The sequence below is a fragment of the Zalophus californianus genome, chromosome 11 (genome assembly GCF_009762305.2).
Source record: "Zalophus californianus isolate mZalCal1 chromosome 11, mZalCal1.pri.v2, whole genome shotgun sequence".
Lineage (NCBI taxonomy): Eukaryota > Metazoa > Chordata > Mammalia > Carnivora > Otariidae > Zalophus > Zalophus californianus.
Genome location: NC_045605.1, coordinates 60,039,254 through 60,063,761, shown reverse-complemented (window position 1 = coordinate 60,063,761; position 24,508 = coordinate 60,039,254). Strand labels below are relative to the sequence as shown.

General features: G+C 37.6%; 1 protein-coding gene and 1 non-coding gene across 3 annotated transcripts in view; one reads left to right on the top strand and one right to left on the bottom strand.

Moving 5' to 3' along the window:
* Positions 1–1,987: 1,987 nt before the first annotated feature.
* RRM1 (ribonucleotide reductase catalytic subunit M1) overlaps positions 1,988–24,508 on the bottom strand; it is a 36,886-nt gene continuing 14,365 nt past the window's right edge. Inside the window, exons 5-18 of one of the 2 annotated variants that reach the window (XM_027580629.2) lie at positions 23,782–23,821; positions 23,372–23,534; positions 18,428–18,569; positions 17,016–17,099; positions 15,645–15,806; positions 15,193–15,272; positions 14,347–14,548; positions 11,321–11,470; positions 10,892–11,113; positions 8,799–8,875; positions 6,153–6,288; positions 4,918–5,013; positions 3,627–3,815; positions 1,988–2,612 (exon numbers count right to left, since the gene is read on the bottom strand). In XM_027580629.2, the coding sequence (XP_027436430.1) occupies positions 2,427–2,612; positions 3,627–3,815; positions 4,918–5,013; positions 6,153–6,288; positions 8,799–8,875; positions 10,892–11,113; positions 11,321–11,470; positions 14,347–14,548; positions 15,193–15,272; positions 15,645–15,806; positions 17,016–17,099; positions 18,428–18,569; positions 23,372–23,534; positions 23,782–23,821 (1,929 nt within the window). In that variant the 3' untranslated portion in view covers positions 1,988–2,426. The remainder of the gene's footprint in view (positions 2,613–3,626; positions 3,816–4,917; positions 5,014–6,152; positions 6,289–8,798; positions 8,876–10,891; positions 11,114–11,320; positions 11,471–14,346; positions 14,549–15,192; positions 15,273–15,644; positions 15,807–17,015; positions 17,100–18,427; positions 18,570–23,371; positions 23,535–23,781; positions 23,822–24,508) is intronic. The other variant, XM_027580628.1, reaches the window with a different exon arrangement.
* On the top strand, positions 10,371–10,474 carry LOC113915550. Its single transcript, XR_003517704.2, has one exon. It is a non-coding gene; the product is annotated as a U6 spliceosomal RNA (small nuclear RNA).

Sequence of the window (24,508 nt, the reverse complement as noted above, 5' to 3'; positions counted from 1 at the left end):
GCAAATCTGAAGTTGGCAGAGCAGGTTAGCATGCTGGAGACCCAGAGAAGAAATGATATTGTAGCTCAAGTCCAAAGGCAGTCTGAAGGCAGAAGTCCTTCTTAGGGGACCTCAATCTTTCTTAAGGCCTTCAACTGATTGGATAAGGAAACTCACATTATGGAGGGTAATCTGATTTACTCAAAGTCTTCAGACTTAAATGTTAATTCCAACTAAAAAAAAATATCTTCACAGCAGTACCTAGGCTAGTGTTTGACGAAATACCTGTGTACCATGGCCTAGCCAGCTGGCACATAAAATTAACCATCACAGATGCCTAGGCTCAGCGCAAGCCTCGTCACATGTGGAAAAAGTGCCCTAGCACAGAGCCAATCTGCACCAACAGAGAGCTCCTGAAACTCAAGGAAATCTGTCAAAACATAAAATGAATATGCACTAAAGGTACAGAGACTTCAGTGATCATATGCACTAGGGAATAGTCTCTGCAAAAGCAGTTTGGAAGTCTCAAACAGAATATTTCAACCAAAAAATCACAGGCATTACAAAGAAACAGGAAAACATAGCTCATTCAAAGGAACAAGAAAAACTGATAGAAAACATCCCTGAGGATGCCCAGCCATCAGACTTACTATACAAAGATATTAAAACAACTGTCTTAAATATGCTTAAAGAGCTAAAGGAAAACATGGACAAATAAGTAAAGGAAATCAGAAAAACAATGTATTAAAATCAGAATATCAACAAAGAGAAATTGGTCAAGGGAAACAAATTTTAGAGCTGGAAAGAATAACTGAGATAAAAAATTCATTAAAGGGGCTCAACAGATGTGAGCGTGAAGGAAAATCAATGACCATGATGATAGCACAGTTGAAATTATTGAGTCTAAGGAAAAAAAAAGAATTAAGAAAAGTGAATGAACTCTAAGGGACCTGTGGGACACAAGCAGTGGACCAAAAGATGCATTATGGAGTCCCAGAAGGAAAAGAAAGAAAGGGGCAAAAAGATTATCTGAAGAAATAATGGCTGAAAACTCCCCAAATTTAATGAAAGATGTCAATCTACTGATTCAAGCAGCTCAACAAACATCAAGGAGGATAAACTCAGAGATCCACACCAAGATACATGAAAATCAAACTGTCAAAAGCCATTAGGATGGCTATTATCAAAAATACAAAAAACTAACAATTGTTGGCAAGGATGTGGAGTAACTGGAACTCTCGTGCACTACTGGTAGGAATGTAAAATGGTGCAACTCCAACAGAAAAGTTTGGCAGTTCCTCAAAAAGTTAAACAAAGAATTATGATATATTCCCACAATTCCACTTCTAGGTATACACCCCAAAAACCGAAAACAGTAATTCAAACAGATACTTGTGCATCAATGTTCACAGCAGCATTATTCACAATAGCCAACAGGTGAGAATAACCCCAATGTCCGCTGACATATGAATGGCTAGACAAAACGTGATATATACTACAATGGAATATTACTCAATCTTTAAGAGGACTTAAATCCTGCTATATGCTACATGGATGAACCTTGAAAACATGTTAAGTGAAGTAAGCCAGACACAGAAGGTCACATATTGTAGTATTTCATTTATATGAGGTACCTAGAATAAGTAACTTGAAAGACAAAAAGGAGAACAGAGATTACCAGGGATTAAGAGAAGGGAATAAGGAGTTATTGTTTTAGAGTTTCTGTGTGGGATGATAAAAAACGTCTGGAAATAGGTAGTGGTGATGGTTGTAGATTGTATATGTACTTCATGCCACTAAATTATATGCTTTCAAGTGGGTAAAATGGTTAATATTTATGTTATATATATTTTACAATAAAAAGAGGAAAGAGGCATATGTTAAAATCAGAATTCTGCACAGCATCTAGGTAATTTTTCTTAAAATTTTTTCCCTAAACTCTCAAAGAACAGAAAATGTTTTTTTCAAATTTAACCTCTGTATGAAAATAAATGACAAATTTGGTCTCACACAGTCACTTAGAAATGTTTATTTCAGAATGACCTATAGGACCTTATCCAGATAAAGGTCCTGTCAGCACTTCTCACAGATTGACTCAGTTTTATATCTATGGACCCACTAGTCAAAGCAGCAAAACAAAGTGCCTTACGAAAACTGAGGTCACCAGAAAAGGGTGCCATGTGAGCAATGAAACCCTACTCAATCACTCTCCCTATTTGCATGGTGACTTCTTTTGCACTCCTAAAACTTCTACTTTGATTCCCAAGATATCAATTTAAAAAATTAATACTTTCACACTATACAGAAACAGTACTTTAAACCGACCAATCCTTTTGCTGCATTAAGGTCCAGCAAAGCCTTAGCACTTCAAGCAAACCTACTACACCTATCTATGCTCAAGAAGTAGTTTGGCTGTGAAGAAGTGCTGGTCTCCTCTAAGCCTTTCCTCAGGACCCACACATCAGACATTCCTCTCTGTTCTCCAGAGAGCACACCATGGCTGCTGTGTTCCTCTCCTTTTCTTCTTCTTTTGTTGCCCTCTCCTTATCTTTCAGCTTCTCTTTATTTAGAGTGAACTGGATTGGATTTGCTGCTGGTCGTGTCCTTAAGTAATACATCCCAGTCTTCAAACCCTACAAAGGAAGCAAATACAACTATTAGAAATTGTAAGAACACTAGGCATTCGAGACCAATGTTTAAAATACATTTCCATAAACCAAGTCAGACTGTTTCTAAACCTGAAACTCCAACTCCTCTAGGAAGCCTTCTCAGAAATGCTTAAAGAGGTAGAGTCAGACAGTATGCTGTGTTCCTTTTGCCACTAAAAAAGCTTACCTCTTTGGAAATGTCAAATATTTTTGTTCTTTAGTCTTTTCTTGTTTTGATGTGTATAACTTCCAAGTCTGCCTAAAACATGTCTGTCTTATAACTATTTATGGAGCTAGATTGTGTCTCTGTAAGGAACAGATGGTGACTACTTCAAGGATAAGGATCATCTTCTATTCAGGATCCCCAGTCTTGGCACACAGTATGTGGTCAATAAATGCCTCTTAAATTTAAAAAAAAAAACAACAAAAAACTGTAAATCTATATAAATACCCAGAAGATTGCCAGGTAATAAGGATAGAATCCAGAATCACAGGACTTTACAGTTGGCAATGAGAAGTAACTGGCTCTTACACTGTATATCGTTAAAGTGGGGAAACAAAGGATGTTTTTGAATAGTGGGTTGACACATGTAAAAGCTTTATTTTAGAAACAGCAGCAGTGCACAAGACAGCCTAGAGCAGACACTAGAAGCAGGGAGATCAGTTAAGAAGTTTAAGAATAATGGCAGTGGAACAGGAAGAAAGATATTCAAGAAACAGTACAAAGGAACAACCACCACAATTTGGTGAGTGTTTGTATGGAGAATAAGGGGAGAGTTGTAGGTAACTCCAAGGTTTCAAACCTAAGAATGAAATAATCCTAAAATAAACAAGAAAATCCGAAGTGAGAGCTTGATCTGGTACAAAAACCATGATTTGGTTTTAACATATTGGGGCTGAAGTGAAAGAACTGCTAGGTGGCAATATTTAATAGGTAGCTAGAATATAAAACCGTTCCAATTCCAAAATATCCCAACTTCCTTGATTTCCTCCACCAACCTGCTTCCAGCCGTAGAAATGCATACTGGTGAGTTTGCCATAGTTAGGCTCAGCGATGTGGATGTTCAAAGATTGGCTTTGATCAATGAAAGCACCTCTTTCAGCTGCCATCTTAAGAACGGTTTTCTGTGAAATTTCCCACACAGTCTTATAAAGTTGCTTTAGGTCATCAGGAATTTCTGGTATGCTCTGAAGAAATAAAAACAGATGTTTATTGCAGGCTGGCTGAAGAAATCAGGACAATTAACGTAATTAATGACACAAGGGTCTGGCCTTAGTTCTATTTCCTGCCAGGTCTGACTGTATAATCATCAGACAATATGATCCTTATCAAGTTTCCGAAGACCGCTCACCTCTGGCTTAGAACGTTCAACAAAACTCCATTTAACCAACAAAATATCTTGCTAGTGGTAATGACTTTAAGATCCATTTCTATTTGGATTATAGCCAAAACATTCATTGTTCTAAAGGTACTTAATAATAATTTATTAAGCAGCAATAAATGACCCCTGAATTTTACAGAAAACACAAGTAATCAGGGCTGTAACTCACAGGCAAACAATCAAGGGAAGCAATGAAACAAACCCCTTTTGGAGTTAATAGAAATAATGTTTTCTTAGATCTAGGGTTAATTTGCATCAAAACATACAGACTAGCTAATGCTACAATTTCTGCCAACAAATATAGAAATGTTACAGAAATCCTTATCTGTGTTGGCAGGGAGACAAATGTTTAGACAGAGGCCTCCATCTACAAATATAAATACTTCTTGATTCTAGGCTGCAAATATTTTATTGTTAAACACTATCTGTCACTCTGTTTTTTGGACTTTGGCGTCCTCAGTCTCCACCATACTTTTTAATTAAGTTTGACTTAATTTGAATAGTGGGTTGTATTTCACACTTTGTATCAGTGGTCCCCAAACTTTAATGCATTTTGGAATTTTAAATACCTAGGGGGTATTTAAAAAAATACTAATGCCTGGCTCCCATTTCCAGACATTCTAATTTAACTGTTATGGGGTAAAACCTAAGCTTCAGAATTTTAAAAGCTCCCCAACTGGTTCTAATGCACAGAAAAGTCAGAAACTACTGCTTCACATTATTGCACAAACAAGAGGGTAAAGCCTAGCTATGTGAAAATGTATATAACTCCAGCACAACAATGTAGAGGTTAACATAAGCCCATATGACCACAGTGAATAACCTTTCTCTCCACTGCATGGGGTAAGTGAGAAGGTACCAATGTCCAACTTAGCTTCTAAAGAGCACACGTGATTTTCATTCTGTACCTGGATAGAACCATTGCATGCAATAATCTGATTTTTCATCTCTTCATTCCACAAGCCCCGCTCAGTAAGATCCTTCAGTAAGTGAGGATTTACAATCTGAACAGAAAAGCAAAAAAGATGTCAAGGAATAAAAAAGAATGACAGAGCCTAAACAGGATCACAGGCCTGAGCTTAAAATAAGTAAGATCACTGAAGAAGTATTTAACATTAAATTAGTTGGTAAATTCTATTATTTTATAAGACTGAGAGGCCCATCCTACCAAACAAGTTATATTCCTTTAAATTCTTAATCTGTGATTCAAGAAACATGATTTTTACAAAAATGAAAAGCAGGGAGATCAGTTAAGAAGTTTAAGAATAATGGCAGTGGAACAGGAAGAAAGGTAAGATGGGTAAATCTATGTGGATTACTTCTTTTTTCCCCCCTAAGTAAGGATACAATAAATACTTAAGAAGAAAAATTAGAAATGTATCTACTCCAAACCTTACAGAAATTTATTTCAGGTAATCTGGAAATTCGCAAATAAAAGTCTTTTAAATTAGTGGTTCTCAACCCTAGCTGCACATTAGAATTACCTGGGAACTTTAAAAAAACACTGGTCCTACCCACCAGATATTCTAATTTGTAAACCACGTTGAGACTTATTGTCATGGTTCCATATACTTCTTGCTTCTATATACATCTTGAGTTTCACTGTATATACATCTTGAGTATCATCAACTTAAGCATCTGAGGTCACAGTACACATCATTATGATTACAGAATGGTTAAATATCATGTGAACTCTAATATCAACAAGCTACTTTCGTACCTGACCCTCAATCATTCACTCATTTTTTTTTTTAAAGATTTTATTTATTTACTTGACAGAGAGAGGGGACACAGAGAGAGAGGGAACATAAGCAGGGGGAGTGGGAGAGGGAGAAGCAGGCTTCCCGCGGAGCAGGGAGCCCAATGTCGGCTCGATCCCAGGACCCTGAGATCATGACCCGAGCTGAAGGCAGACGCTTAACGACTGATCTACCCAGGCACCCCTCAATCATTCTTTTAACAGATATTTGTTAAATGTCTATTATTAAATAACTTAGAATAATATTGGAGATGAAGTGGACTCACTTTATCAAAGCTTTGCCCCCATACTAAGCAAAAGGGACATACTAAATATGAGTTGGCATTTACTCCCAACAACAGGCTTTTGCAAGCTCTCCTGTAGGTCTAGTTGTGATCTTCTCACCTGAAATTCTCCTGACAAGACTCTGCGAGTATAGATGTTGCTGGTATAAGGTTCAATGGACTCATTATTTCCCAGAATCTGAGCAGTTGAAGCAGTAGGCATCGGGGCAATAAGTAAACTGTTTCTTATACCATACCTAAAGAAAAGGAGATTATTAGGTGCTGGTACTAAAACTACAATCTGCCAGGAAACCAGCTACTTCAAGTCACTGCAGTAAATGCAGATGCTATGAGTGACATCATACAGGCATTAGACTCACATAATGACTTTTGAATTTTTTTTTTTAAGATTTTATTTGTTTGACAGAGAGAGACACAGCGAGAGAGGGAATACAAGCAGTGGGAGTGGGAGAGGGAGAAGCAGGCCTCCCACCGAGCAGGGAGCCCAATGTGGGGCTCGATCCCAGGGCCTGGACTCATGACCCGAGCCGAAGGCAGACGCTTAACGACTGAGCCACCCAGGCGCCCCATGACTTTTGAATTTAACCCCTATAGAGATGCAACTCACAGTATGAATGGTATAGCTCGCCCCTCTCCTAAATGCCTGACTCCTAAACAAAATTAGCACAATTTTACTGCTGGCGATTCTTCTCATGCCATGACTTATTAGCACCTGATACACTAGCTTGCCCAAAGAAATAATAGAATGGCTGCTGAAGAGTCCCCACCTGTATCGGGGTACATTCATTCAACCCTCATTCTTTTCTACGTGCTCTAGGATCACTGTGCTAAGCCCTTTCAGGAAACATAATGATGTGAAAGTGGTCAGAATCTGACATCTATCACCAAAATTCTCCATAGGGAAAAATTATGTTCAAAGTATATTCCTGACTTCCTCTATTACCTCTTCAATCATAAGTTCCTAGAGGAAGCTTAACATCTTTTGACTCTATTCACTGCCAAAGAGAGTGCTTAAGGAAGAAAATACTATCTGAACACTGAGAAATCTTCAAACTGCCCTTAGCTCGTCCTTCAAAGCTCAGCCTAAGAGATGCCCACTCTAGAACATCTTTCCCGACCAGGCAGAAAATATTAAATACAAAAGCCAAATATAAGTATTTCTTCTGCAAACATTTTCTATGACCTGTACCTTTATGTATACTTTACTTGTGCTACATGTTTCACCTTACTTAGTCTTAAGTTTCTCAAACACCAAGAGTTTGGTCTTTCCTATATTCTATACCTTTGGATTTATACAGTACCTAGCTTAAAGCTTCATATCCTAATGGAATCTGTACAACCGGGATCTTAATCTCACTTTGTCACTTTCTAGTTTTGAGGCATCAAGAAAACCACCAACCAACTTCCATGTCTTACTTTCTCAGCAAAGTGGACAGTGATTTCCTGTCCAAAGATAGGAAAACGTTTTGAAAAGCCATGTATATAAAAGACACACCAAACTATGGAATTGTCTGTAATCATTAAAAACATTAGGTAGATCTGCATGTACTAAGAGAAAGATGTCCAAAATAAATCTTAGAATATGTCAAGTTTGATCATATTTTTGTAACAAAACTGTGTGCATCTGCAAATGTACTGAAAAAGGTCTAGAAAAATACACACCATTAACAATGGTTATCTCTGGTAAAAGGAATAAGTTGGTTTGTATTTGTTTTGTGGAACAAGTGGTTGGCAGAAGAGGTATAAAGAAGGACTTTCACCTTCCATTTTGTTTCTGTATTTGAACTTTGCTATTCATGTATTAATTTTGAAATTTTAAAAAGTTGTGTATAGAAAAATATCCATAGTATTTTGAGAAAAAAAATAAATAAATAAAATACATGTCCATTTTTGTAAAAGTTGAATTTGCATATAAATGTACCCAGGCACACACATTCAGAAGAAAGTCTGAAAGATGAAAGAAAAAAAGATACAGATTTTTAGGAGGTGGTATTGGGATAATTTCATTTTACTCCCTTTCACACATACGTTTTCCAAAATGTTCTAACATGTATTATTAAGTAATAAAACAATTTTAAGGTAAATAGATATTTTTTAAAGAGTATTTTAAAGCTACTGCTTCCTTCTGTAAACATTAAACACTCTGCATATGCATTAACCCAGAGACAACAGGCTCATGAAGAAAGTGAAAACAACTTGTTTTATTATTCATTAAGCAAAACATGCTACCTGCCCTTAAATCTTTTATTAGTTTGAAAGGCCTTAAAAACCTCAAGTTTTACATTTTTCTTTCACAGTTTAACATATTACCCTCCAAAAGCTCTTCCAAATCCCTAACTTACTCCGATGACAACCAATTCAGCAAAAGCCATTTAGGTGCCCAAGGGAGTTAAGCAATAAATAAAAGTGAAAAACTTTTAAAAAGCAAGCACACTCGGAAATATGAAGTTTAATGAGAAAAAGAATTGCTTAATCCAGGTAGTTAAGCCCCTAAAACAAGATCAACTGATAATACCTACCATTTATTAAAATGCTTTCATTGCACCAATCAATTTGTAGGTTACTATTCATATATTATCTTACAAAGTATTTTTACAAAAATAGTTCAGTCGATAGGTCATTTTAGCCCCAGTTAAAAGAGAAAAAATGAGTTTCAGAAGTTAAAATAACATACCTAACTTCTGAAAGCCAGAATGAGAACCTAAACCCTCCTTACTTCAAAACTACCTTACATCTCTTCACTTACTTTGCAATCTTCTCCTTGAGAAGTTTCCAGTCCCACAGGTCTGTGGGAGTAACATTCCACATATCATACTGGAGGATCTAGGGAATAAACAATGCAAGCTTATGACAAATCACTCTATAACAATTTAAAACAATGACAAAAACCAAATGACTAACTGCCATTCCCCACAACCCAACAAATGTCTTCTAGTAGAACCGTGTGAGGAATACAAGGTCCAGAGATTTCCCTGGACAAACTTTCATGCAGTCATATTGGTTAAAGGTAGCCTAAGAAACCTGGCTTATCTCTTCCCCATGTCCCTGATGTGAGCCCTCAGAGGATTCATATCATATCTACAAACCAGGAAATCCTAACATTCATGTAAGTATGTTGCTGAGATGCATTCTCTTTTTGTACAGTAAAAATGTTACTCTAATTTCATCTTTAATTGCCTTGATCTATTTACTTAGCTATTAAACACCTATTTTCAAACCACTAGATATCAGATTTCCTAAATATCAGCAGGAACATTAGGACTAAAAATAACATAACATTTTATTTTACACAGAAGAGACTCATACTACCAATAATAAAGGCAGTGTGGAAAGCAGAATTCTAAGACAGTTCCCAGCTTCTCACCCCCTGGTGCACAGGCCATGTGTAATGTCCTCCTCCTGAGTGTGGACAAGACCTGGGAATATGATGGATGTCACTTACATAATTATGGCAAAGATGAAAAGTTTCTGCAGATGTAATTAAGGCTACAAATCAGTTAATTTTCAGTTACACAAAAGACAGATAGGATATCCTGAGTGTACCTGACTTATCAGATGAAAACCCTCAAAGAGCAACTGGACTGGGCCTTCTTGAAATGAGAGACTCTCCCTCCTACTGGCTTTGAAGAAGCACGATGTCATGAGTTCTACAGGTACAAACAAATGAATTCTGCCAAAAACCAGGTGAGCTTGGAAGAGGACTCTGAGCCTCAGAGGAGACTGCAGCCTCTATCAACACCCTGACTATAACCTTGTGAGACCCAAAGAAAACAACGTAGCTGAGGCAAGCCTGGACCCGACTCAAGGAAATGAAGATAATGTATGTTGTTTTTATCTACTAAATTTAGCAAAAGAAAACTACTACAGTTAGAATTCTTCTTAAGTCGCTTTTACCAATGACTAGTTCCATATAAAACATTAAAATAAAGGGGCATCTGGCTGGCTCAGTCGGTGGAACATGAGACTCTTGATCTCAAGGTTATAAGTTCAAATCCCATGTTGGGTGTAGAGATTACTCAAAAATAAAATCTTGAGGTGCCTGGAGCTCAGCTGGTTAAGTGTCTGCCTTCAGCTCGGGTTGTGATCCTGGGGTCCCGGGATCAAGCCCCACGTGGGGCTCCCCGCTCAGCGAGGAGTCTGCTTCTCCTGCTCCCTCTGCCCCTCCCCCCAGCTTGTTCTCTCTCTCTCTCAAATAAAAAATCTAAAAAATAAAGTAAAATAAAATCTTAAAAAAAAAACACATTAAAACAGAGTATAGTTTCCTATGGCTGGTATAACAAATTACCATAAATTTGGTGGCTTAAAATAATAAAAATCTGTGCTCACTTCGGCAGCACATATACTAAAACTGAAACAATACAGAGATTAGCCTGGCCCCTGTGCAAGGATGACACGGAAATTCATGAAGCATTCCATATTTAAAAAAAAAAATTTATTCTCATAGTTCTGGAAGCCAGAAGCCCAAAATGAACATGTTGCGAGGACCATGCTCCCTTCAGAGGCTCTGGAGGAGATTCTGTTCTTTGCCTCTTCCAGCTTCTAGTGGCTGTCAGCATTCTTGGGTTGTGGCTGCATTACTCTGACCTCTGCCTCCATGGTCATGTTGCCTCCTCTTCTCTGTCTCTTGTAACTACTGTCACTGGATTTAGGGCCCACCTGGGTAATCCAGGATAATCTCATTTCAAAATCCTTAATTACATCTGCAAAGACCCTTTTGAAATCCAAAAAGGTAACACTCATAGGTCCAGGGATTAGGATGTGAACACATCTTTCTGTAGGCTACCATTCAGCCTACTGTAAGAACCTACAGATAAAAAGAAATTTCATCCATATACTTACTCCTCTGCTGACTGGAGAGCCCTCATAGGTTTCATATGGGCCATGCTCCTTGGCCAGGTCACAGCTGGCTTCCAAGGCTCCATAATAAATGGTTTCAAAGATCTGCTTATTCAGTAGCTGGGCTTCTGGACTCTCAAAAGGATACCTCATCAGAATAAAAGCATCTGCCAGACCTTGTACCCCGATTCCAATGGGGCGATGGCGTTTATTTGATAAGCATGCCTTTGTGCCAACAGATTTAGAGAAGAAAGAGACATTACTGAACAGAAAAGGCAACATTCTGCACCAAATGATACATGCTCTTTTTTTATCTCTGTTTTCTCACACCATTCCAATGACAGCCGTTTAAATGATGACTGGCAGATCATGATAAGCTCCCTCCAACTTGGGTTTCAAGAATTACCAATAAGCAGAGACCTCTATTCATACCTCTGGGACAGGATAGTAGTTAATATCAATAATTTTATTCAAGTTTCGGACAATGACTTTGGTGACTTCAGCCAGCTTCTTAAAGTCATATGTGTGTTCTGACGTGACATACATATTCAGGGCCAGGGAAGCCAAGTTACAGACTGCAACCTGGAATGCAAAGAAAAAGGGTCAAGAATCACACAATTTTTATTTCTTCCCCCTGCGTCAATGACAACACCATGTAAGCCTCTGACACTATAAAATTTTTATCTTTATCTTCTCCCTCTTCATCGTTCATTCCTAAATCCCAGTACCTATTCACATACGAGCTGTCACATGCACCAGTGAAACAGGTGAGATAGAGTATCTGTGTTCCATAGTCCACGGCTCTGTCACCAGACAGACCTCCCATCGGGCTCTAATTTCTTATGTGTATCTGTCTCAGTCAGTAGATGTGTGCTGTCCAATACAGTAGCCACTAGCCACATGTAGCCATTTAAATAAAATTAAAAATTCAGTTTCTCAGGGGCACTAGTCATATTTCTTGTGCTCAACAGCCACCAGATACATTTCCATCACCACAGAAAGCTCTTCCAAATTACACATTCCCACCTTACTTTCGTTGAGATTCTGGTAAGTTCCTATCAACAGGGGATCAAATTTGTGAATTTTGCAAAAGCTCTTCAGGTGATTTTCCACTACACTACACTAGGTGGTAAGCTTTTTCAGGAAAGAAACGTATCTCATTTTAACCTTATATTTTTAATACTAGTACCACATCTGGTATATAATAAATGCTTAATAATGTTGAATGAATACACTTCCTTTTCCATTTTGGACTATCTTACCCCAAAATCTCAACTCCTCTCACCTAGACTCCCTCATGCCCTTCATATCTACTCAATTCTACACGTTGCCTAAGTACCCAGTTTTAAAGTATAGCTCGGATTGCGTAAGTCTGATAAATGCTAGGGAGAAAAATAAGACAGGAAAAGACAAAGGGTTCTAGGAATAAGGACAGAAGGAGTGCCATTTTTAAACAGAGTTGTCGAGGAAGACCTCACTGAGAATGAGACACATGAACAAAAACTGAAAAGGTTAGACAGCAAGCCACATGGCTATCTGGTGGGAGTGAGCATTTTAACATTCAAAGTAAACAGCAAAAATCCTGAGGAGGGAATGTGCTTGATATACTTGGAAATTAGTAGGGCTGGAGCACAGTGAGCAAGGGGGAAAGTAACAGTAGCTGAGATGGGCATACTCAGTTGTGCATGAACCCACAGGGCACTGTAAGAATTCTGGGTGGAAACGAATGAAGTACTGATACATACTACAACACAGATAAGCCTTGAAAACATGCTAAGTGAAAGAACCTGACACAAGAGACCACCATGTTATATGATTCTATTTATAGAAAATGTTCACAAGAGCGCCTGGGTGGCTCAGTCGTTAAGCGTCTGCCTTCGGCTCAGGTCGTGATCCCAGGGTCCTGGGATCGAGCCCCATGCTGGGCTCCCTGCTCAGTGGGAAGCCTGCTTCTCCCTCTCCCACTCCCCCTGCTTGTGTTTCCTCTCTCGCTGTGTGTCTCTGTCAAAATAAAATCTTTGAAAATGTTCACAAGAGGCAAATCCAGAGGCAGAAAATAGATTAGTAGTTGCCAGGGGCTGGGGGAAGAGGATAATAGTGAGTGACTGCTAATGGGTACAAAGGTTCTTTCTGGGTTGATGAAAAGTGTTCTAGACTTAGATATTGGTGATAGTTACACAACCTTGTGGATAAACTAAAAAACACTGAAATATACACTTAGAAGGGTGAATTTTATGGTATGAAAATTGTATTTCAATTTTTAAAAAATGAACAAACTCTGGATGGGTTGGAAAGTCAAAGAGGAGTGTTGAGTGGAGGAAGGATATGATCTGATTTTTGTTTTAAGAAGGGTCACTCTAGTCTCTGTAGCATAATCTATTTTGTACAACAGTTACTTGAGTACAGTATATGCCAATTTTCTCCAACAATGAATTATATGTTTCCAAAGGGCAGGGCCTGAGCTATAATCATTTACATCCCAGAGCACTTGGTACAGTGTCTTGCACATAGCTGGTACTCAGTAACTCTGGCTGAATTAAACCGCGACCTTAGCAGTATGTTTAATTCACTTACCATTTTCTTCCCAACTTTTCATTTGTCATGTGTGTTAGGTCCTAGCATACGGGATCTGCTCCTTCCTCATTTCCACAGTTTACATCCAACATCCAAGCAGCCTGTCATCCAACCACTGCAATAATCTCCGTAAACTAATCTCCAACCTCCTCTCACACCAAGACACTCTATTACGAGAAGCAAGAACTATCCTTCTCATCCTAGCATTTTGACACTATTTTCCTTTCAGGAACCTACAAGGGCTTCCTACTCTGTGACATGCCAGACATTTCACCTGCTATCTCCCCTCCCCCAGCCACAGCCATCTCTCCACATACCATACCATAATGCATTTGCTCCATCAGAACAAACTTATTTGACACTCTCTGCACAAAACCTATTCCTGTCTCTGATCTGATAGGCTGTTCTTCCCAAATGGAAAGATTTTCCATAAACTTTTTTTTTTTTTTAAATCAAGTCTCTGTCCCATCTCTAGGCTCACCTCTTCTGTGAATCGCCTTAAAGATCTGACATTAGAATTCTGTTTCACCATTCACTGAAAGGACTCTCTACCTGCTTACATACTTTAAACTGAATGAGCATCCTGACACATTCTTGTGTTTGTCCTAAACCACCATAACTGAACACCGAGAAAAGATTATTACAACAATGTGTGTGTAAGAAAAAAAGTGAGTCTTTTCTACATGGCTTAGACTATAAGATATTTAAGGGCACAGATTACATCTGTTCCTTTCTTTGTCATCTCTATTTTAGTGCCCTTCTACTTATAGCAAACTATGAAAACTCCCTTCCCCTATCTCAAGTGAAATCAAGTGAGGGATTCACAAATAATAACTGCCTAAGATTCTTCTCTCAGGACTCTGGGCAGAAATTTGTCTACCTACCTCATCTTTGCTGGTATACTCTACTATTTCTGTGCACAGGTTGCTGCATTTGATCGTTCCCAGGTTCTGCTGGTTGCTCTTCCGATTACAGGAATCTTTGTAGAGCATGTACGGGGTACCTGTCTCTGTCTGAGACTCAATGATGGCATACCAAAGCTGCTGAGCTTTTACAACCTTGCGGACACGACCCTGTTTCTCATAACTGAAAGGCAAAGCTAATATTATTTTAATATTCCCTAAGAAAATCTTTATTGCAGACAACTTGAAGACACTAAAATATAAAATTATGAAAGCTCTTAAATGTTTACTGTGTTCTGCTAAGACAGAACAAAAGGCATAGGATATTCATTTTACTACGGCTAGTGACAAAGGAAAATCAGGCAGCTCGGGACCCATTAGAATACACCCAAATCCCACTAAATCACAATACCCTTCATAAGGAAAAGGAATAACACCTCAAGTAGTCAAATCTACTGTGCTATTATTTAATGAACTAGTAACATGGGTTCTAGCTGTTCTTGATTTCTGTGGGCAATATAAAGCATAACTTTTTAAATCAAATGTACTGTGAGACAAAGCAAAATAATAACCCTTGACCTTAATTTTTATAAGTCTCAATTAAAAACCAAAGCACCTCTTTGTAAGTCACAAAATTTTAAGAAAGAAGATAGAAACCAAATTTTGGTAGCAATCTGACCAAAATAAAATTATTAATCACATTCTCTCCTGGATGTTTCTGAAGATTCCTAGAAACTGGGGCTAATGATTGATAACGTTTTGAAATTTGAATCCCCCAAATAAAAGAAACACATGATTAAAAATTATTACTTCATATTTTTCCCATACCTTTCATATAGCTTCTCAAATTCCTCTCCCCAAACCTCATCCAGACCAGGACATTCATTTGGACACATCAAAGACCAATCCTACAAAGGGAAGAACCCATAAGAGACTTGAAATAACCAACCGCACATAGTCCATTAGGAACATGGCAAGGGATAGGGTGGCTTCCATAGATAGACTCTCTTGGAAATCTGCTGTAGAAATAACCATTTTGGGCTCAGGCTCAAACATCTAGTTCTGCCTGTTTATACATGACCTTTTAAGCATTTAGGTCAGATAGCATCTGCTTTAGAGAATAAAAACCCAAAAGGGCAGAAATGGCATCTCTTAAATTGCTTAAAATGCCTTCCATAGCATAACACATAGGTGGGCTCTTCCTAACCATGATTTAAGATGACAAAAAAGAAAGCTGGTATGAATCAAGTTGTTCTTACCAACAGGTACCTCTTTCTCACCTGATTAGTCTCCACTCGTTTCATGAAGAGATCTGGAATCCAAAGGGCAAAGAAAAGGTCCCTGGCACGCTGTTCTTCCTTTCCTGTGTTCTTCTTTAAATCCAGAAACTCAAAAATGTCTAAATGCCAAGGCTCCAGGTAAATAGCAAATGCCCCAGGTCGCTAAAGGCAAGTAAACCATCATTCTTTTCAGAATCAGAACGAAACAAAGAAACTTCATATTTTCCAAAGCAATTTTATAATATCACCTTTGATCTTCACTACAATTAAGGAATTAAATGAGATAATACAAATAAAGGTACTACAAATGTAAGTAGTAATATTGTCCTTACAATTCTAGGAGTAAAAAAGAGCAATTGATAAGAACAAGATGAAATAACTAGTCCAAAGTGACACAATGGACTGCAGATGGAGCTTCCTTTCAGCTGCCATACAACTCACTTGACCCTATATGACAGGAATACAAAGCCCATGGGAAATCACTTTATCTTTGACAATAATAAGTTGTGCTCTTATTAAAGATCAAAAAAGTGATGTCTTATCAAGGTCTCCACAGATCATTTTTAAAGTCCATCAAGGGAAATTCATAAACTAACAGGTGATTAGTGTGCCTACATATCTGTCCGAGGCAGGCTCAAATTGCAAACTATCCTGCTGTTAACACTGGGCAAATAATCCAATCCTCTCAACTTTACTACTCCCTCTGTGAAAGAGGCAGAGTTTTGTTTTTGTTTTTTAAAGAAAAAGCTACAAGACTATTACAACCCCTTTTCAAGGTTAGGTATTAATATTAAGTCACAACTTTAGAAATTCTTTGCCAATAAGCTGTCATATAAAAAAGCTGCCTAGGGGGGAGCCTAGCTGGCTCAGTGGGTAGAGCATGTGACTCTTGATCCTCAGAGTCATGAATTCAAGCCCCACACTGGATGTGAAGCCTACTTAAAAAATATAAATAAAAATAAATGAATAAATAAATAAATAAATAAATAAACAAATAAAAGCTGACTAGACCACTGGCTGCCTGGAGCCAGGGGGAAAAGTATGTATGCGTGGGGGTGATGGGGCGATTAATCAAAGGTGTCTGCAGAAACATTTTGGGGTAATGGGAAATGTTCTATATCTTGATTGGTGTAGTGACTACACAAGTATATATATTTGTCAAAATCCATCATACTGTACACTTAAAGTGTGCACACATTTAAATTATACCTCATTAAATTGATTTTAAAAGTGAAAAAAGTAGTTAGAAATATATACAGTGTATTAGGAAAGTAGTTAGAAATATATATACAGTAAATCATCTTATTTGAAGCATACATGGTTAAAGATTTTTAGTTCTGATTTCCAGGACTTTCGAGTAACAGAACATACCTTGTTTCCACCTTGATCCACATATCGAGCTGTGTTGTTATATACTCTCAGCATTGGTACAAGGCCATTGGAATTGCCATTAGTCTGAAAGAGAGACCAAGAATAAAAGGCATCTGGAGGAGAAAAGTGGGACTAAGCAAGGAAAAGAACAAAATGGCTCAACAAGTTACTCTCTTCCAGTCTATATAAAGTCTTATCTGCTCTCCATCTCTCCCTTTGCTTTGAAAACAGAACACCCAATACAAAATAAATAAAATGTTGTTTTTCTCTTATTATTGCTGTAATGTTGTTGTTACATCTCTAATTTACAATGAGATACAACATTACAAGTCAAAAGAATCTGAAATCAGGGTAGCTAAATTTAAATTCCATACCTTCTAATGGACATTACATAGATCTTCTTTGGGTAGAGTAAAAACACTACTACAGTGTCTTTTTCCCAAAAGAATTCAAGGCAACTTACAGTAAGAATTATATATAATGGATAAATAAAGACAATAAAGATAAATGGAGATTCTCAACAATAAATGGATCCTAGAATGAAAGTAAGAAAATATAGACTCCTAAAACTAGAAGATACCTCATCAAATTTTAAAAATAATCCTTCCAACTCCAAAGCAAGCCTTTAAACAGTCTAGAAAAATAAGTGAGCAATAGCTCACCCTACTATTATGTGTAAGTGCTCCAAAACACTACATAATGGAATAATTTCCTTCTAGACTCTCTAACTTTATTTGGTAGGGTTAGATATTTTCTTCACATTACAGGTGAGGAAACAAACTCAGAGATGTAAAATAACTTATGGTAGGCTGCATTACTGGTAAGTCGTAGAGATAGAATTTAAATCTAGGTCTTACCCAACATCCTTATCTTGACCCCCAATGAATAGTGAATTAGCAAAGGGCTAAACTTACATCATAAGGTGCCAATGTTTAAAGCATGAACCTTGGCTCTATCACATATTAAGTGATCTCTGGAAGTAATTTAATTTTCTATGCCTCAGTTTCCTCACTTGTAAAATGAAGCCAATATTGCCTATACTCACAAAGTTATTGTAAGGAGTGAAGTTCCTACCATGTGTAATGGTACCCATCTTCTACGGTTGTAGCAAGGATTAAATGAGTAACTCAGGTAAAGCTTTTATAACAGACTTAGCATATAGTAAGCAATCAATAAATGATAGCTGCTATTATTACTGCTAAGATAAATCTGAATTCCAAAATCTGAACTAAAAAAATCCTACAGATCATCTAATCTAAACCAGAAGCTAGAAGTAGTGAAATGACTCACTCAAAGTCATGTATGACTAGCTAGCACTCATCAGAGACCCAGGTCTCCCAAGCCCCAGCATATGCCCTCTCAACCTGAATCCCTGTAGCCTACAATTTTTTAGTCATAAAACAGAAGCTTACCCCAGCAATGTAGCTGCCAGTAGCTCGAATACAACTCACAGCAACTCCAATTCCCCCAGCAGACTTGGAAATCAATGCACACTGCTTTAGAGTGTCATAAATGCCTTCAATACTATCATCTTTCATACTCAGAAGGAAACAGCTATGGGGGAAGAAAAAGTGACAACTCAGCAAGGAAATGAAACAAAGCAGAGAAACCAAATTGACTATAAGCCCCCAAAACAGTAAGTTGGGCAAATAAAAGATTTGAAGTTTAAAAAATTCCTAGGTATTTTAGGGAAAAAAAACTTTTACTGGACATGACACAAGACACATCAACAAATCGTATTTTTTTTTAATTTTTATTGTTATGTTAATCACCATACATGACATCATTAGTTTTTGATGTAGTGTTCCATGATTCACTGTTTGCATATAACACCCAGTGCTCCATGCAGAACGTGCAAATCGTATTATTTTAAAAACACCTCCTGCCTATCCTAGATGCTAGGCCTAGAAAGAAGTCTTTTTTTTTTTTTTTAAGATTTTTATTTATTTATTTGACAGAGAGAGACACAGCGAGAGAGGGAACATAAGCAGGGGGAGAGGGAGAAGCAGGCTTCCTGCCGAGCAGGAAGCCTGATGCGGGGCTCGATCCCAGGACCCTGGGACTATGACCTGAGCCGAAGGCAGACGCTTAACGACTGAGCCACCCAGGTGCCCCTAGAAGGAAGTCTTATAATAAAGTCTAAAATATTAATTTACGTGTTCATCAGACTGCAGATGTGCTTTATCATATTTTCTCATGCAAATTCCTAAGCATACATAACTAATAGGTCTTTCCAACCTATTAGTAAGCCAAGTAAAATTAAACATTTATGAAATAAGAAACATCTATCCAATGTCAACCAATTCTTTGATAGGCCCTCCAAAATTTAGCCCCTTGATAGCCATTTTGAAGACACCCCCCCCGCAACTTGTGATTCAGGTCTCATCCTCCTCCCCCCTCAGGAACCTTACTTACTCTACCAATGAGTAACCTTACCTACTCTACCAACTCTCCCTTCACTACCTTGAACATACATCCACTCAAACAGATTCTATCCGTTAACTTTTTCTATTAAATAGGCCAACATTCAGAAAGATACAGAAAATATGACATATACTTTGTACTTATCATCTACTCAAGAAAATAAGACACTACCTATATAATATAGTGTGATTACAATCCCATACCATATCCATGCATTTCTACCTTCTTTTGGCATTTAGCATTTTTAAATTTCTGGTTACATATTTATTTATCCTTCTACAACTTGCTTTTAACTTAATATTGTGTTAGAGATTCTTTCCTACTGATACATGTCACTCTCATTGCTACAAATTGTTCCACTGTATGAATATGCCAATATATTTGTCCATTTGCCTGTTGATGGACATTTGGGTTATTTCCAATTTGTTTGGTATTCTAAACAATGTTGCTGTGGAAATTCTTAAACATATCTCCTGGTGCTTAGGTTGAAGGATTTCTGTAGAATATAAACCCAGGAGGGGAATTCCTGGGTCAAAAGATACACATATGTTCCACTTTACTAAAGATTCTCCAAAGTGGATGGAAAAGTATACTCACCTAGCAACATATTAGAGTTCCCTGTGTTCTACATTCTTAGCCACACTTGGTATTATCAGCCTTTTAATTTTTATCAGTCTGATAGGTATGAAATATCTCATTATGTTACCTTTCATTTTCCTAATTACTAAACTCACATGTTTATTCGCCAGTCAAGTTTCTTCTATGAATTATTTTTTACATCCTTTGCCCATGTTCCTCTTTAGTTTTGTGTCTTGACACAATCCCTTGACAGTTAATATACACCGCCAGTATCTTCTCTCAGTCTGGAACTTGTTTTTCCTTTGTTTTTGGCTCACAGGAGTTTTTAATTTTAATGTACTCAATTTTTCCTTAATGTTGTTTTGTCTATTATGACTATTTTAAGAAATCCTTTACCACTCTGAGGTCATACATATTCTCCTATTAGGATGTAGGTTGAGGGGCACCTGGGTGGCTCAGTCGTTAAGTGTCTGCCTTCGGCTCAGGTCATGATCCCAGTGTCCTGGGATCGAGCCCCGCATCGGGCTCCCTGCTCGGCAAGGAGTCTGCTGCTCCTTCTCCCACTCCCCCTGCTTGTGTTCCCTCTCTCATTGTGTCTCTCTTTATCAAATAAATAAATAAAATCTTAAAAAAAAAAGATGTAAGTTGAAGTATTAAGAGTCATGACGTCTACAGCTCACTTTCAAATGACTCAAAGAATTTTTTTTAATTTTAAAGATAAAAAAAAGTGTGTGTACATATATATATATGGCAAAATGGTAGTAATATTTTTATCTAGGCAAAGGTAAGTAAGTGTATTGGCATTCACTATCTTTAAGCTTTTCTTTTTCTTTTTTTTTTTTTTAAGATTTTATTTATTTATTTGACAGAGAGAGAGACAGCGAGAGAGGGAATACAAGCAGGGGGAGTGGGAGAGGGAGAAGCAGGCTTCCCGCCGAGCAGGGAGCCCGACGTGGGGCTCGATCGCCACCATGACCTGACCCGAAGGCAGACGCTTAACAACTGAGCCACCCAAGCACCCCTAAGCTTTTCCGAATATTTGAAATTCATAGTAAAAAGTAGGGAGAAAAACAGACATTTATTTATTTTCTCTAATGCTCTTCTAAAAGATTTTACTTTCATATTTAAATTTTTTTTCTTGGGGGCACCTGGGTGGCTCAGTCGTTAAGTGTCTGCCTTCGGCTCAGGTCATGATCCCAGGGTCGTGGGATGGAGCCCTGCGTCGGGCTCCCTGCTCGGCGGGAGGCCTGCTTCTCCCTCTCCCACTCCCCCTGCTTGTGTTCCTGCTCTCGCTAGCTCACTCTCTGTCAAATAAATAAATAAAATCTTTAAAATAAATAAATAAATAAAACTTCTTTCTTGAACATATTTCTGTATATGGAATGAAAAAGGGAAATCTAATTACCTTTCCTCCCCATAAGACAACCAATTTCCCTAGCACCGTTTCCCCCAGATGAACTGCAACAACACCTTCCCAAATAAGCCTGAATCTCTTTCTGAGCTCTCTGTTATACTCCACCGGTTTATTTGTTTATCTCAGAATAAATACCACACTGTCTTAATTACCATGGCATTATGGTAGTCTTGAAACCTGGTAGGACTTACTCTTCAAAACTTGCTATTGCAATTTATGTTAGCCCTGTGGCTGCCCTAACACATTACTACCAACCTAATGGCTTAAAACAGAAACTTATTCTCTCATAGTTCCAGAGGCCAGAAGTTCAATGTAAATTTCACTGGGCCAGAATCAAGAACACTCCCTCCAGAGGCTCTAGGGGAAAACAGATCCCTGCCTCTTCCAGCTTCTAGTGGCTCCTCTGCTTGTAGCCACATCACTCCCATTTCTGCCTCCATCTTTACCTTGCCTCTTCTCTTCTGTATGAACCTTACTCCCACAGCCTCTCTCTTAAGGGTACTTCTGACTGGATTTAGGGCCCACCTGGATAATTCAGCTAACCTCCCTATGTCGAGATCCTTTTTAATCATACTTTCAAAGACCATTTTTCCTTATAAGTTAACATTTACAGGTTCCAAGGATTAGAACTGGTATCTTGAAAAGCCTAGTAAATTCTTAAACTTTTGTTCTTCTGCATAAATTTTGGAATGAGCATACTGACATTTTGACTGGATCCATAAGTTAACTTAGGAAAAACTGACATCTTTAAAATATCAAATCCATTTATGATATAAAATCACTCTCCATTTGTTTTTTAATGTTTTTTAATGTCCTGTTTTAGAATTTTCTCCTTAAAAGCCTTCCATATCTTTTATTAGATTTATTCCTGGGTACCTTCCAGTATTATAAATGATGTATTTTAAAACTTAAATCTTCTAACAGCTAGAGATACTCCCTTCATTCATACCGAATTTTTATATCCAGATACTTTGCTGAAATCTCTTTTTAATTCTGATAATTTATGTATAGATGCTCTTGAATTTCCTATGTAAAAACCATACCATCTGTGAATCACTACAGTTTTGTTCCCTCATTTACAATCCGTTTTTTTCTTATCTTATAATGCCAGCTCAAGTCTCCACTACAATGCTGAAAACAGAGGTGACAGAGATCTAAGTTTTTAGTGGATATCTCTTACCAAATTAAGAAAGTTATTTTCTGTATCTATTTTGTTAAATTTGTTTTATTATGAAAGAGTATTTGATGGTATAAAATGTTAGTGCAATGGATTACATTAATGCAGTTTTTTATGTTAGCGTATCCTTGAATTCCTGGATACACTAATGTTGCTAAAAGGTATTTTTTTTTAACATATTACTGGATTCTGTTTCAGTGTTCCTTTTCTCAGAAAATGGCATCACCATTAATCCTGTTACTCTACCCATAAACTCAGGAACAAACCTTGACCCACATCCAAAACATCACCAAATTCTGTCAATTTTACCTCCTAAATAGCTCCTGAATCTGTCTATTCTCTCAATCTCTACTTCACTTCCCTAATCCAAACTACCACAATCTCTTGTACAGACTATTAAGAGTCCCATAATTAGTTTTTGGTATTTGTTTTTAAAACAATGTTACTGAGATGTAATTCACATACCATACAGTTCTCCATTTAAAGTGTATAATGAATGGCTTTTAGTATATTCAGAGAGTTGTGCAAACATCATCACAGTCAACTTAAAAATCTCATTATCAGCATTTATTTCTCCAATTCATTTACCACACTGCAGCAGAGCTTTCCAGGATGCAAATCTCATTTGATCAGAGCAGGAGTGATTCAATGTTCATTAAATTAATTTTTATGTGATTAACTGCCTTGTTTCTTCAGGTCAAGGTTTATTTTTCTAATCAAAACCATTTCAGAACATTAAAAACGACTAGAGATGACACATACCTAGAAAGCTGTGGGCGGTTGGTACCAGCATTGAAGAGAGTGGGAGAGGCATGGGTAAACCACTTCTCAGAAAGAAGGTTGTATGTTTCAATAGCAGCATCAATATCTTCTGCGTGAATCCCCACAGACACCCTCATCAACATATGTTGTGGTCTTTCTGCCACTAAAAACAAAAGGAGTTTCAAATGATGGGACATGTCAGAAAGACTAGGCTAAGACATGTACCTGAGTCAAAAAGGAACACCAAAAGACAATTTAAAAAACTTCTACCAATAAGCGCCAAAATTATTCAAAAGCCAAACCTAAAGTTAAAAATGTTAGTGTTTAAACAGAAATGTTAAGGCTGATAGCTCAGAGCTCTATATTCAATATAATGAATAGAAAATATAACAAACATGTTCATTTCTCACCTTTCCCATTGATCTTCAACAAATAGGATCGCTCCAGCGTCTGGAAAAACCAAAGCAACCAAAACACTTCCAGAGCACAGTTTTTAAAGACACAATGGATATATCTTTCACAATGAGGCAACCTATTTTTTTTCAAGATTTTATTTATTTGAGAGAGAGAGACAGAGTGCGCGTGCACAAGAGAACCAGACAGAGCAGGGAAGTAAGGGACAGAGGGAGAGGGAGAAGCAGGCTCCCCACTGAGCAGGAAGCCTGATGCTGGGCTTGATCCCAGGACTCTGGGATCATGACCTGAGCCTGAAGGCAGACACTTAATCGACTGAGCCACCCAGGCGCCCCAAGGCAATCTATTTAAATATTCTCAGTTTTTATATGATTTTAAATGAAAGGAATAGCATATTTACTCTTACTGGCTTCGGTCTGGAACATTATCAGTTGGCTGTTTGTTTTGGAAAAAACTACATGAAAATTCCTGGAAAAAGCCAGCTCTATATTAATATGTATAATGTTAACTGCAGAAGTTGTGGTATTCATCATCATCATCATCTTTATGGTTAACACTTATGAAGTGCTATTCTAAGGCTAGGCACTGATGTAAGCAACACACACACACACATACACACACACACACACACACACACACACACACACTCATTTAATTCTCAAGAGAATTTGTTGTTGAAATTTTATTATTATCATCCCCATCCTAAAGATGAGGAAACCGAAG